The 14906-nt window shown below is 35.2% G+C and overlaps 1 protein-coding gene across 1 annotated transcript in view; it reads right to left on the bottom strand.

The window, feature by feature from the left end:
- Positions 1-343: 343 nt before the first annotated feature.
- The window catches only part of slc17a7a (solute carrier family 17 member 7a), a 47908-nt gene continuing 33345 nt past the window's right edge, over positions 344-14906 (bottom strand). The window contains exons 4-13 of the mRNA XM_056450398.1: positions 13776-13890; positions 13576-13663; positions 12365-12451; positions 10476-10618; positions 7001-7150; positions 5601-5733; positions 4407-4517; positions 2977-3104; positions 2796-2865; positions 344-670 (exon numbers count right to left, since the gene is read on the bottom strand). Coding sequence (XP_056306373.1) covers positions 381-670; positions 2796-2865; positions 2977-3104; positions 4407-4517; positions 5601-5733; positions 7001-7150; positions 10476-10618; positions 12365-12451; positions 13576-13663; positions 13776-13890 — 1315 coding nt within the window. The 3' untranslated portion in view covers positions 344-380. The remainder of the gene's footprint in view (positions 671-2795; positions 2866-2976; positions 3105-4406; positions 4518-5600; positions 5734-7000; positions 7151-10475; positions 10619-12364; positions 12452-13575; positions 13664-13775; positions 13891-14906) is intronic.

Raw genomic sequence — 14906 nt, 5'->3', positions numbered from 1 at the left:
TCACGGAGCACCACTGTATTCCCAATCGGACTCACAAAGTTACTCACATTTACACACACACACATTTTAGCGTGTGTGTGTGTGCATGTTTATACAACAATCATCACATAATCTGATAATCATTTGCTTATTTACTCACTCATCCACACACATTCACCCACACACAGACTGGTTTTTGTGATTTATGAGGACTGTCCAGGTATTTAACCTCAACATTTTCATTCCTAGGTCATACAGATGTCATTTGTGTCCTAATAAATCATATAAACAAGTACTCCCACACACTCACTCACCCTATATGTGTATTTATTTATGTATTCATCTGTACTGAATTTTTTTCTCCTTGATTAAGACTTTAGATATATATATATATATTTCCACTATGTGAGCTCTCTTTCTCCGTCTCCGCCATATAAATAGCTATTTGTCCCAACCGGTTGAACATATTCTTCTGTTTTATCCCAATCTGACACCCATCCCGCCCCAGCACCTGCTCCGCCCCCATTTGGACCTCCCACATGCGGATTGTTTATAGCTCCATATTGTCCTCCAGTCCTGTATAGCTCCTCCGTTTCATTGGCCAGTTCGTCTTCTCCCAGTATGCCACACTTCTCCTCACTGGTGTTTTCGGCGTCTGCCCATGGCTGCTTTTCACCTGATGCGAAGAGCCCTGGAAAACATTCAAATAAGAAAACAAAGAACCCTTTACACAAATCTTAGTAAATGATTCGTCATTGCTAAAACTTTTTTTTTTTTTGTAAAAAAAAAAGTCCCTGTGTAATCTAAATTTACTATGTTTATTTTGCTAGTGCACATTGTTTTTAATTAGGTGAACAAGAAATTTGAGCAAGTTAATCTACTGAAAAAGTTGGTTTAATCAATTTCTGAAAACTTGCTTCTGCATTTGAACTGCTGGTCCATCTCTGATGTCTCTGAAGTTTGACGGCTTCAGCCACAATATTCTTAACCATGCCCCTCTTACCGTTAGTTTGCTATGAGGGAATGCTGTGCAAAAAGAAACCCCGCCCCCTACTCAATGTTCTATTTCAGTTGGAAGTACATTAACACACTGAAATAAAAGTGTCAACAACTTCCGGTTAACGTGGACTTGACTCGTCGGACATTTTGTGTGTGTAGGTTTATGTAAATTGATGTATACATTTATACTACAGGGCTGTTGAATGCTTAATTCTGATTGGAGGATGAACATTCTAATGTGTGCAATTATTTTACGGATATGTGCGCAGCTAAAGTAGTTCTAGGCAGACCTTGATCGCAAAACGGTTCCATATCACTACGCCAAATGATCAAAAATTCGAACTTAAGGCATTCTTACACATAAGAGTGGCTTGAGGACTAAAATCTGACACGTGTTAAAATCCAACAACTCAAAAATGTCTCCAGTTGTGATAACAGTTGTACAGTATATGCAGAATAATTAACTCTGGCCCATTAAGTTATTAGACATTATAATGCACAAATGGTGCTTCACCACCTTGGTTATGTATTATTCATTCATTCATTTTCTTTTCAACTTAGTCCTTTTATTAATCTGGGATCGCCACAGCGAAATGAACCGCCAGCTTATCCAGCACATGTTTTATGCAGCGGATGCTCTTTCAGCTGCAACCCATCACTGGGAAACATCCATACACTTTAATTCTCACACATACACTACGGACAATTTTAGCTTACCCAATTCACCTAAACTACATGTCTTTGGACTTGTGGGGGAAACCAGAGCACCCAGAGGAAACCCACGCCAACACGGGGAGAACATGCAAACTCCACACAGAAATGCCAACTTACCCAGCGACCTTTTTGCTGTGAGGCGACAGCGCTACCCACTGCTCCACCACACCGCCCCATTATGTATTACTATTATTATTATTATTATTTATTTATTTTTTTTTTTTTTTCAAAAAAATTCTATGGCATGTCATCAGTAATTCCGTTTATATTCAGTGTAGCCTATTGTATTATAATTTGTTTGTCATTATCTCATATATATATATATATATATATATATATATATATATATATATATATATATATATATATATATATATATATATATATATATATATATAGTACATTCACTTCACAAAAATCTCTAGATGTTCAGTTGCGATATGATTTGGTCATTAAATCTAATAAAAGAAACTTTGTCAGTCTCAGTCAGTCTGCTAATATGCAGTGTCCTAGCCTCCATTCATGCAACTTAATCATTAGCTGGGTTTCCATTACCCTGTGTTAATCCGCATTTTAAAGTATCGCATGAAAAACAAGTGATGGAAATACCAATTATCAATTAAAAATCTCTTTTAACTCGCAAAAAAAGTTTTTTTCAGTCACTTGAGGTGGTTTTAGACAAGAAATGGTTAATGCTTATTCAATTCTATTCATGTTTATTTATATAGCGCTTTTACAAAGTAGATTGTGTCAAAAATAATGGGAGATGGAAACTCATTGGTTGAATAAACTTATTATGTTTGCCTTGTTGCCTTGGTTGCTAGGTTACCAATACTACAGTCAGCCGCTCTCATAACTTGATGGAAATGCATCTTATTCACATTTTTCCCTTTTTTGAGAATTTTGAAAAGATTAGCTTCATGTTAGGATGGTAACATGGCTATACTGGCAAGCAAAATCAAACAATACACATTACTTAGTCATCCCAATGTAAAATTTGGGTGTATAAGATGAATGATTACTTGCATTGTATTTAGAGGGTTAAAGAGGAAGTCAGAATTTTCATTAAACTTAGTGTTTAAGGTTGAATTTTAGCTACATACCATAAAAGATCACACCCCCATAATGCACCAGGGCTGCAATGAGGAAAACATACTGCCACTCCTCACGTGTCTAAAGGCACATAAAGAAAAAAGTATTTATTATTTGGAAGCAATTAAGAAACAATCACATGTCAATTTATACATATCAGTTATTTGATATGTTAAGTTATTTAATATGTACCTTGTGTTTGGTCATGGCTCCAACTATGAGCGGACACACCATTCCTGACAAAGTTCCCACTCCATTGGAAATTCCCATCAGGATACTGGCATAGCGTGGAGCAATGTCAAGATGGTTCACATTAAACCCTAAGTGAGAAAAAAAGTGAGCAATGCATTTGTCATTCATGTACAGTATCTTAGCAAAATCGTTTAATGCACAGGTAGTTCCAGTCATTTTTGATCAAATATTTCAAAATAAATGCGCTACCCTCAAACATAGTAGGTAATCATAATAACTGTTTATCATTGTAACAGTTTCCATAGCCTTCATTAATTAGTGAAATCTCAAGGACAAATTTCGTGCTTCACAAGCGAGCTGACAACCAACTTGGTAAACAAAGTAGAAAAGGGAGCTATCACGTTACTATGAGCTATTAGATATGCCCATGTCATAAAAAGGCACATATGAGATCTGACATATTGTAACTGACAAATATTTAGTCAAATATTGGAGAGTGAGATCTGAAATGATCTGATAAAATCTGAAAGCAATAGTTTTGACTTGTCTATAACTTTGCATGATTTCTTAATGAATCACAATCCATTTATTATCCCTTACAATTTCACTTTACATCTCACAAAGTAACTTTTAAGGTGACGCGGTGGCACAGTAGGTAGCGCTGTCGCCTCACAGCAAGAAGGTCGCTGGTTCGAGCCTCGACTAGGTCAGTTGGCATTTCTGTGTTGAAGCTGCATAAAAAATATGCTGGATAAGTTGGCGATTCATTCCGCTGTGGCGACCACAGAAAATAAAGGGACTAAGCCGAAAAGAAAATGAATGAATGAACGTAACTTATTTTAAATCTGATATATTACCATTTAGATTTTTTTTTTATTTAAAACACTGAAGCAGAAGGTCAGCTTTTAAAAAAAAAATCAATAGAAACTCTTCTGGTAGAATGCATTAAATAAAGACTTTAATGTGTTGGAAAAGTCTTCTTTTAAAAAAGATAATATTTTGAACTTATTTATCAGAGAATGCTGAAATAAATTAGCACAATATTAGGTAGAACGTTGATATTAATGACAAGTTGATCTCCAAATCAGCATTTCTGATTACTACAATAAAATAGAGCTGAGAATCCAGCTTTACCATCACCGAAATGAATAATTATTTAAAAAGATTAAAAAAATAGACTGGCAGTGTACACAGTATTATTTAATTTAGTTTGTCTTAAGAGGAAATTTTTGAAAAAAAAATTCTCCACTTGTTCCAAACCTGTTTGAGTTTCTTTTGTTGAAGACAAAAGGAAAATATACTAAATGTTGAAATAAAATAGCAATTGACTTCCATTTTGTTTCTACGATGGCTGCTTTTTCCCAACATTCTTCAGAATGTCTTGTTCAGAAAAAAGAGAGAAAGTTTAGTTTTACTTTGCTATTACTAACCTGAAATTGCAAATCCACTGAAGCCGACAGCCAGCACAAGAAAAGAAATGGCTACTCCTTTGGTATGAGAGAAACCAACAACCAAGAGAAGAGTGGCTTCCATCCCAAACCCTAAAACACACAAACACACAACAGTTTAATCTCTCGGCCCCTCAGTCATTCGAAGAAAACTGACAAGGTGTCCCACTGATCATCATGGTGTACCTGTGTCAGTCTATACCTGCTCCATATGGATGCAGTGGTGCGTGCATGCTTGTGTGTGTGTGTGTGCAGATTATTGTGAGAGAGTAAGTGTACTGCATTGATGCATCAGTGATTATTGCCCCAGCTGCCATCGCAGGACCAGACAGAGTAAAAATAGACAGATAAACTGACATACGCATACAGTTTATGTGGTTTAAATGCAATTTGTGTACTGTGTTCGGTGTTTTTCTCTTTTATTAAAAACAAAGTATAGCAACTAAAACAAATATAAAAATTCAGTTTCATATTCATAGTTTTTATGTGATGTCACACTCTTTCAGATTTGTTTTAAGTGCTGATGTAGTTAAACTGATATAATAAAAAATATATTATAATATTAATAATACAAACTATTTGATTATGGATGGAACATGCTAAACTGTATGTTAAGCAGTTTTTTATATATAACCATTATAAAGAAAATGCTTAAAGCGATAGTTCACCCAAAAATGTCAATTTTAGGTAGCTTTGACAGGTCTGTACTGCAGTGCTAAAAAGGGCAAATTAGGGTGAGAGTGCAATCCAAAAAAGAGATCTACTGACATTGTGTCAATTAAAAACAAAGACAGAGCTGCTCATTTTTCTTTAAACAGAGCATAAACAAGAACAAGTTAGAAGGGCAGACTATAAGCTTGTGTAAAGTAGGTTAAAATATGCAGGTTGGCTCTTAAATAATGGCTGTTTGCATCTGAAAGGGACACTTTTACAAAAATAAAAAAATCTCCACATCTTATCATCCCTAATATTTCTCTGTGTTTCTAGTGTAAATCCTGACTGCAGTTTTTCTTTTGGCTGCAGACAAAAGCCTGAACTTTGATTTGCAGCTATTATTTAGACCTAATAAGTCCTATTGTTGGTCCTATGGTATAGTTATACAGTTTATGAACAAAAGGAAAACAGCATAAACATATTTTCCCTGTGCATTTCCTTTTTTCAACATTTCCATCTTACCTCCACAGTTCATGAGTTTACGGACATTTGTTGTTGTCATTAAATTGTGTGTCCTCAGGTAATCGGCCAGTTGTCCTCCGATTGGCACAATGATGGTCATCACTAAATGAGGAAGAGCAGACACCATCCCCACCTGAGCAGCAGACGGAGCAAAAAGAGAAGTTTTTGAACAAATCAGATTCACAATATTGTCTAATATACACATCCTGCTGAACAGGTATGTTATATTTCGGTTACTGGTGTCTAGAATGGGACCAGTTCATTTAGCTTAACCACTACAAGTTTTAACTAGCACAAACCCGAAATTCAAGCAGGTTTATATTGAATTTTCCAGATTAACTGGATTTTTTTTTGGTACTAAAATCATGTTTTTACATTGAGTATCTCAAAAGATCATGATCCACACTCTTTGAGTAACTTCATTCTTTGGGGAATACGACTAGGGGTTTTATTAAAAATAATACATATAAATAAATAAATAAATATAACGCAATTACTCAATAAGGTGAACCATGACCTTTTGAGTTATTCTGTTTATAAGATCAACGCACCCAAAATCAAACAATGCTGGAGCGCAGTGCTTACTTTATTGTTGAACTTGTTATATATTAAGTATTGAAATTGTATAATTGCAAATAACCTGATTTCTGAAAAATACTAAAACAGCTGTTATACAGTTAAAGTCAGAATTATTAGCGCTCCTGAGTTATTAGCCCTCCCTGTACATATTTTTCCCCAATTTCTGCTTAACGGAAAGAAGTTTTCAACACATTTCTAAGATAATGGTTTGAATAACTCATTTATAATAAGATTTATTTTTTCTTTGTCATGATGACAGTAAATAATATTTTTCAAGGTGCTAGTATTCAGCTTAAAGGCTTAACTAGGGGTTAGGTTAATTAAAGTAAGGGTAATAAATCATTGTATAATGATGGTTTGTCCTGGAGACAATCGAAAAAATTATATTGCTTAAGAGGGTGAATAATATTGACCTTAAAATGGTTTCTAAAAAGTTTAAAACTACTTTTATTTTAGCAGAAATAAAACAAATAAGACTTTCTCCAGAAGAAAAAATATTATAGGAAATACTGTGAAAAATTCCTCACTCTGTTAAACATTATTTTGGAAATATGTAAAAAATAACAAAAACTTAAACATCAGCTGTATGTTATTGCAAATAAACTCTTCTTCTACAGTGGTTTTCCATCAACAAGCATGAAGTTTTCCTAATCATCAAGTGCCAAATGTTACATATGCATTCTTAAAAACTACCAACAGCACCAGTGTGATACTATTCAAAACAGAACTGTGATTTATTTTTGTCTTCTTACTCATCAATTGAGAACCACTGTTGTACACAACTATAAAAATGATACTATTTTCAGTGTTGATTGTTTCACCTTGCTTATTTCAAAGCCGAACACCTCCTCGAAGTAAGCGGGCTGGCTGATAAGGAGCAGGTAGAAGGTCCAGCTCCTGCAGAAGTTGGCTACAATGATGGCATACACTGGCATGGAGGTAAAGAAATGCCGCCAGGGGGTTTTAAATTTCTGCAGGGTAGTGAGAAAACCAGAGGTCGAATGCATCCAGAATAGTGCAGCACGCAGCAGTTACAGAGGAGAGAGGGTTTAGAGTGTGTGTGTGTGTGTGTGTGTGTGTGTAGTTGACAAATAGGCAATAAAACACTTCTGTTCACTTTTTGAAGGAAAAAAATATATGTAGTAAATGTAAATAATTTACAACAGCAATCCAGCTTGAATCTATAACTCAAAGCTATTAAAAAACGAATTAACATCCAAAGTTGTTGGACAAAAGATTAAGCTCCCATAATGCAGTTCAAAAGCATAAATAAATGAGAAAAATAGTTGACAAAATGTGGAAAACTGTTAATTTAATGTACTTGTTTAATTGTATGTCTGATGTTTAAGAAAATATAAGGGTCACTAACGTTAACAGTTCTTTCATTATTTGTTTTCAACATCATACTGAACTTTACCTTAAATTCTGTATGTCCTATGGTATGACACAGCAAGATTTAAGAAAAACTGTAAATAATATACAAATAGCATGAAAGTAAATTATCTTCACTGTTAAACACTTCTTATCTTCATATAGCGCTATTTTTATATGAAAGTATGAATGTTGTTTTTTTCTCTCTATATGACTTGTTGCACATTTTCATTAAATATAGGAATGTCACACCAAAAGACAACAACTATGGATAAAAAACCTACTTAAGGTTTTTAGTGAAATAGCCTGATTTAAAATAAGTATAGAATAGTTACATAGTCACACATTAAATTTTTTTTTTTTAATGGGTTTTCACCTTTTTTGATAGGACAGTGGAGATTTACAGTCAGGAAAGCACAGGAAGCAGAGAGAGGGGAAGGGCCGGCAAAGGACCTCGAGCCGGGAACCCCGGTGCCACGTGTCAACGCACTAACCATTAGGCTATTGGCGCCAACCATAGTCACATATTTTGACAGCAAAATGTTGATTTAGTTTTGGTTTTAGCCCTTTGACTAACACTCCATTATAGTTTTAGTCGTATTTTAGACTTCTGAATCATTTTTGTTTTAGTCAACTAAATTTCATACGATTTTAGTTGACTAAAGCTATGGTCACACCGGGCTTTGTGTGTGCGAAATTCTGTCGTGCGGCGCTGCAAAAAGGGGTGGGATTAAACAAGATGATTAGATATTAAAAAAAGTGAGCGATTGGTCCATGTTTTAAATTTCTGTCCAGAGAGGTCATGTTTGGATCCTCAATGGTCTCACGCAGTCAAGCGATGCAATTTCGCAGGTCAGAGTTCACTAAGCTTGAACTTTGCACTGTAGCAACCTGCGAAATATGACGCATGACCCTGCGTTTCCGGTCTGACGCATTCGCGTGCGTATGAATGGAAGTCTATGGGAGGAAAAGCCCAGTGTGACCGCAGCTTTAATCTACTGTCAGGGTTCCTGTGTCCATGTGCTTTTTGTGTTTTCCCATGCCCCAGTGTTCCATGTGCATTTGTATATGTCATGTGATCTCTTTGTTCTAGTTTCCCGACGTTATTAATGCTTATTAGTTTCACCTGTCACACCTCTTGTTTGTATTCAGTGCAATTATTTAAAGCCCTGTTTTGAGTTCAGACTTTAGCTGTGGTCACACTGGAGTTTAAGTGTGCGAAATTCTGTTGTATAGCGCTGCGAAAAGGGGCGGGATTAAACAAGATGATTAGACATTTAAATAAGCGAGCGATTTGGTCCACATTTTAAATTTCCAGAAAGGTCATGTTTTGATCTTCGATTCGCTCATGCAGTCTAGTGATGCGATTTCGCAGGTCAGAGTTCACCAAGCTTGAACTTTGTAATGCAGCGATCTGCGAAACTTGTTGCACAAGCTTGCGTTTCCGGTCTGATGCATTCGCGTGCATATGAATCGAAGTCTATGGGGAGAAAAGTGCAGTGCGACCGCAGCTTTAGTCCGGTATTATATCATCAACCTTGATGTGATTCTTGTTGTGAGTTTTCAGTTTGTAAATAAATACGTGTTTTGATAATTCCTGTGCTTTTGTGTGAGGGCGAGATGTGACATCCACACTAGGTTTAGTTGACAAATATTTTTGGTTTAATTTAAGTGTAATTTAATTGAAATATTGTATAAATTTATCCATACAAAATATTCTAATTGTGCAACATGATGGCTCAGTGGTTAGCACTGCTGCCTCACAGCAAGAAGGTCGCTGGTTTGAGTCCTGTTTGGACCAAGTTGGCATTTCTGTGTGAAGATTGCATGTTCTCCCCGTGTTGGTGTGGGTTTCCTCTGGGTGCTCTGGTTTCCCCCACAGTCCAAAGACATGCACTATTAGTGAACTGAATAAACTAAATTGGCTGCAGTGTAGGTGTGTGTATGGGTGTTTCCCAGTACTGGGTTGCAGCTGGAAGGGCATCCACTGTGTAAAACATATAATGGATAAGTTGTCAATCGATTCCACTGTGGCGACCCGTGATGAATAAAGGGAAGGAAATAAGCTGAAGGAAAATGAATGCATGAATGAAATATTTAACTTGAAGTAAAACATAGAATACAGCTTTTCCTGAGAAGACCAACAATTTGATATGCATTCCTTATTTTTATCATAAGTATTATGTAAAATGATGTGTTGGCAATCGCTCCACATGCTTTTTTTTTTTTTTGCCTTGACATCTATAGTTTATTCAGACTGACACCCATGGAGGATGATATAATAGCATCCCGTGTCTACTTTCATTAGTCAATAAAAATGTCAGTGTACATTTTTATTATATTTGACGTCGTCATCATCTCTTAATTTTCATTTCGTTTTCGTCTGTGGAAACCTGCTTGTCACAAAAATTATTAAACAAGTTTCTTCAACGAAATGAACACTGGGTTTATATTGACAAAATTTATCAAGGTCTTGTCAAGTTCATTTATTTATAAAGCACTTTTAAAAACAGTCACAAGACTGACCAAAGTGCTGTACATAAGACCAAGTAAAATAAAAAGACAGAATATGAAAACATAGAAAAATGACTGAAAAAAGGACAATTAAAATAATACAAAAAACCAAGCTAAAAAGATGCGTTTTTAGGACTGATTTTAAAAAAGATAGTGATGGAGCCATTCTAATCTCAAGGGTGTTCCATAACCTAGGGTCCGCCACAGAGAAAGACTACGTTTTAGTCTGTACTGAGGAACTAAAAGGTCAGATGTTTTTATGCTAAATTAAAAACGAATTAATTGTTGATAATTGTCAGTACTATATTAAATTTTGTCAGTGAAAATGCAACATCCTGTCAGCAACATATTTGTTTGTGTGTGAGAGAAATAGAGTGATTAAAGAGAGTAAAATAACGGCCGTGCTTGTACCTGCAGGGGGTTGACCAGACCAGCGCTTTCTCCGATGGCGTCCTCAATGTACTTCCTCTCCTCTGGTGTGATGGTCGGGTGAGCAGCTGGACTCTCATAGGACACTAAAATCCAGAAGAGATACCAGAAGATCCCAACACTTCCTGTGAGTCAAAGAGAAATTGGTATTAAAAATTATGGTCACATTTTACAATGAGGTTCTATTAGTTATTGTTAACGTGATAACTAATATAAACTTAGAATGAACAATATTGTACAGCATTTATTAATAATAGTCATTCATTTATTTTCTTTTTGGCTTAGTCCTTTTATTAATCAGGGGTCGCCACAGCGGAATGAACTGCCAACTTATCCAGCATATGTTTTACGCAGCGGATGCTCTTCCAGCTGCAACCCATTCACTAAAGCTCTATTTTTGTAAATATTCAAGTGTCATTTGATTATAATTAGTTTTATACCACCTGTATTGTGTTGTACAAACACATCTCCAATGCTTACACGTTATGATGGTGGTGTAAATATGAGCATTTTGCTAATATTCGATTCAATTGGTCTCATTTTTAATATTTTCCTCATATGCACTTGTATAAAAATGTGCATTAGTGTTTAAAAATGACTGCTGGCTGGATCTTTGTTGTAGTTTTACAAAAAATGTAATGCATTGAGAAAAACAATTGCCAGTAAAGTTACTCAATTTGCTTTCTGCTGTTCTTGCGTTATCTGTTAAACTATTGGTTAAACAACGAATGGGACAGGATAATAATAGTTATTATTATGCCTATTAGTAAATTGTAGTATGTTCATAGCAATTTAAATTACCCCTTCAATATGTACAATAAGAGACAAAAAGAAAGAGCTTTGACTATACTCTGGGGAAGAATGTCTGAGTGCATCAATTACATCAGGTTTCCACTTTTTTGTTATGCTTGAATGTAAAGTGGCCCTCATATAAATTGTCAGTCACTGATATGCCCCCCCTCCCACCCCCCGACAATTTGAGTTTGAGGCCCCTGTCCTAATGCTGTATTAAAATCCAAATGTATGCTTATTAGCATTAGTTAATGTACTGAGGTTTAGCAAGAACAAATGATGAACAAACAATGATGATTTTTTTTCATTAACAAAGATGAATAATTACTGTAATGTGGTTTTCATGTTAGTAAATCCATTTAATAAAAAAGCATATATAATTAAAACTACACATATGAAAATATAGATAAATCCAACTATTGAGTCTATAGTTCAGTATTTACATGGATATTTGATCAAAATGCAGACAGTAAGATTGGAAAATATATTAAGACACGTTTTCAATAGTTATTGTTTATTTTAATATGCAATATATTAAATTGTAAATTAGGACAGTTTTTTCAGCATCATATCTACATGGTACATTTATTGTCTCCTAGATCAACTTATTAATCAAAAAAACAAAAACGAAAGAGTGATGAAAATACATAATACATAAAATTCTGTTTTAGAAATGCCATGTGGTTAGCATGAGGTTAGCTAAAGCACAAAATGGTGGAAAATGTCAATTCTGTTGATGGTTTTATATATTTAACAATAATTTAAGCACCAATTAGTAACAGAATCAAATGTTTTCTATCTCAATTATTATTTTACATTATTTTCTTGTATTCAATTGATTGTAAATTATACATTTGTTGCATAACATTCCAGTTCAAATATATGGAACTGGAACGGAATGCTTGGAATAAAATAAATGGAACTGGAATGGAATGCTTGGAATTTACCCACAATTCTGTTATGAGCCACATATATTTAACACACACACACACACACACACACACACACACACACACACACACACACACACACACACACACACACACACACACACACACAAATATATATATATTTCTTACCATACACATAAAATACCGAAGACCACCCAGTGTACTGCACCAAGACTCCAGCCAGAGGCATTGCAACAACAGCTCCCGCATATGAACCTACAACATATAAAAATCAGCATACTAAAACAGGCTTCCTAAATATAAATTTAAAATATGCTGCGTATAATTACATTTACTCAGTGCTGTTATCCAAAATTACTTTCAAATGAGGATAAAAGAAGCATTCAAATCACTCTACTTTGTATACTATTGACAAACGTTATCATCATTTCATCCTCTTCTATAGGACTGCAGGATTTGAAGAAAAAAATCTTATATTTTTCTTATATTTTTAATATAAATCTTAAATTTTATATTTTATATTTTTTACAGTGTAATAACAATGAAATGACACAAGGAGAAAGTACTGAACTACTGAAATGTATTTAATATTTTATATAAAAGACTTTGTTGATGATGGGCAGCTTAAAGACGCCTCTCATATGGAGAATGAACTCGCATGCATTGCTTTTTATATTGGATTTAAGTCAGGTGATTGGCTGGGCCATTCTACAGCTTGATTTTTCTTTCTCTGAAAGTATTTGAGAGTTTCCACCCTGGTTTTATCGTAATCCTCCTGCTAATGTAGATGTTGGACTGAAGCAGCTAATGTTAATTCACTATGAGGAAGGGCAGAGAGTTGCTAAAGAACTACTGAGAGATTTCAGCTGCTGTCTGGGCATTCACTGCCTTTTTACACCTCCCTTACTTCATGTGTTCAATACTTTTTTCCGGTGTCATTTTATTTTATTACGCATAACTTTTATTTGTAATCTAATTAGTTTAGTTTTCTTTCCATATATGTAGTTCTTTGGCTGTTACCAAAATCAGGTGAAATTTCAAGTCTACAGCACCTTTTTAAATGTTTCCTGAGACAAATGGTGACGTGTTCAAACCTTTACATTTAGAAAGAGTTACATTTTTCACATTGTTCAGGATGATGTGCTTACGAACTGTCAGAACTGTACAAGACGATATGCTTGTTACCACATTTTGTGCGTTGAAATAATTTCAGCTTTTTGTGATTTTAAAAATTGCACCCTTTCAAATCACAATTTTGGTTTAGAAACAATTCTGCAGACATACTTTTATGGAACTGAAACTCAATTCAAGGTTAAATCAGTAAATCGGTGTTGCTATATATTTCATAGATTCAGATGATCGACCGATGTCTGTCTCACCACAGAATGCAGTTGTTGCCAGTCGGCTTCTTTCAAGCGGTGGAGCCCATTTGGCCCAGATGCCATGACACGCTGGGTACGACACCCCCTTGAAGCAGACAAATGAGATGAATTAATGTGCACCCATAATATAAGTGATAAATACTGCTTCACGTTATGTCAGATGTGTATACAGTCACGCATGCACACAGATGGCATACCTCCACAAGCCCCTGGCAGACCCTGACCATGATCACACACCCGTAGTGAACTCGAGCTGCCGATGGGATCAGCATATTCAGTGTGGACGTGGCCACAATAGCGAAGCCAAACACCCTGAGACAAAAACACATGCAGGACAGTCAGCTGAGCCCCATATACCAAATGAAACACTATGCTAACTAGGGCTGCACAATTTTGGAATAAAACCAACATCGCAATATTTAGTTTTTCTGTGATATATAAGCAATATCACACAAGTAGTAGTGCGATGTGGCTGTATATCCGCACTGGTGATGGGCGTATGTTGGCTCAAGGCCACAGGCCGAGTGCTTTAGTGTCCCACTAGTGACAATATACAGCCATATCGCACTGCTACAAGTGTGATATTGTGTTTATACAACAGTGACATAATCGTGTGCATAAAATAGAAAATCTAACACTGAGAGTCTCTGTCAACCGTCAATTTCTTTGCTCTCAATGCTGATGGCCGCCGACTTAATCTCCAAAATTATAAATATTTAAAAGCTTCAAAGGTACATTATGTTGTCCAACAGCAGCAATATTTGTCAAACTGTATAGAGATTATTCCTTTGCTTGCAACTCTATGTGGGCGTAATACACAAGGGTTAAGAGGCTGTACGAGTGCTGATATTGCAGATTATCACACAGCTATCAGCCAATCAGATTCGAGAACCAGACAGAACTGTTGTATAAATATATTCACAATATGACTAATAATTTGGCAAGAATTCATTATTTTACAATGATTGTAATGGGATTTTGTAGGGGAGTGAATCTATCACAAACATATTACAAGTATAAATGGATCAAATGATTAAAATTAATAAAAAAAATACACAAATTATATAAACAATGCTTTATGGGTTTTAAACAGTGTTGAGGTACAGAAATAAAAAGATGAAATGTAAAATAAGACTTTATATCAACATTTGAAGTGGATCAAAAGCTTTCAACAAAGTTGTTGCAAAACTATTCAACAATGGGACAATTTTGTGATACACTTCCAATGTTGACTACTGTGGTCTTCATTGTAGAAATAATTCAAGCTAATTGTTCTTTGTTAAAGCTACACATTTGATCATTTCTAGAGCCCAAATGGTTCACATACA

Source organism: Danio aesculapii, chromosome 3 (assembly GCF_903798145.1).
Source record: "Danio aesculapii chromosome 3, fDanAes4.1, whole genome shotgun sequence".
Classification (NCBI taxonomy): domain Eukaryota; kingdom Metazoa; phylum Chordata; class Actinopteri; order Cypriniformes; family Danionidae; genus Danio; species Danio aesculapii.
The sequence above is the reverse complement of the archived record's forward strand: the minus strand, read 5'-3'. Positions and strand labels throughout refer to the sequence as shown.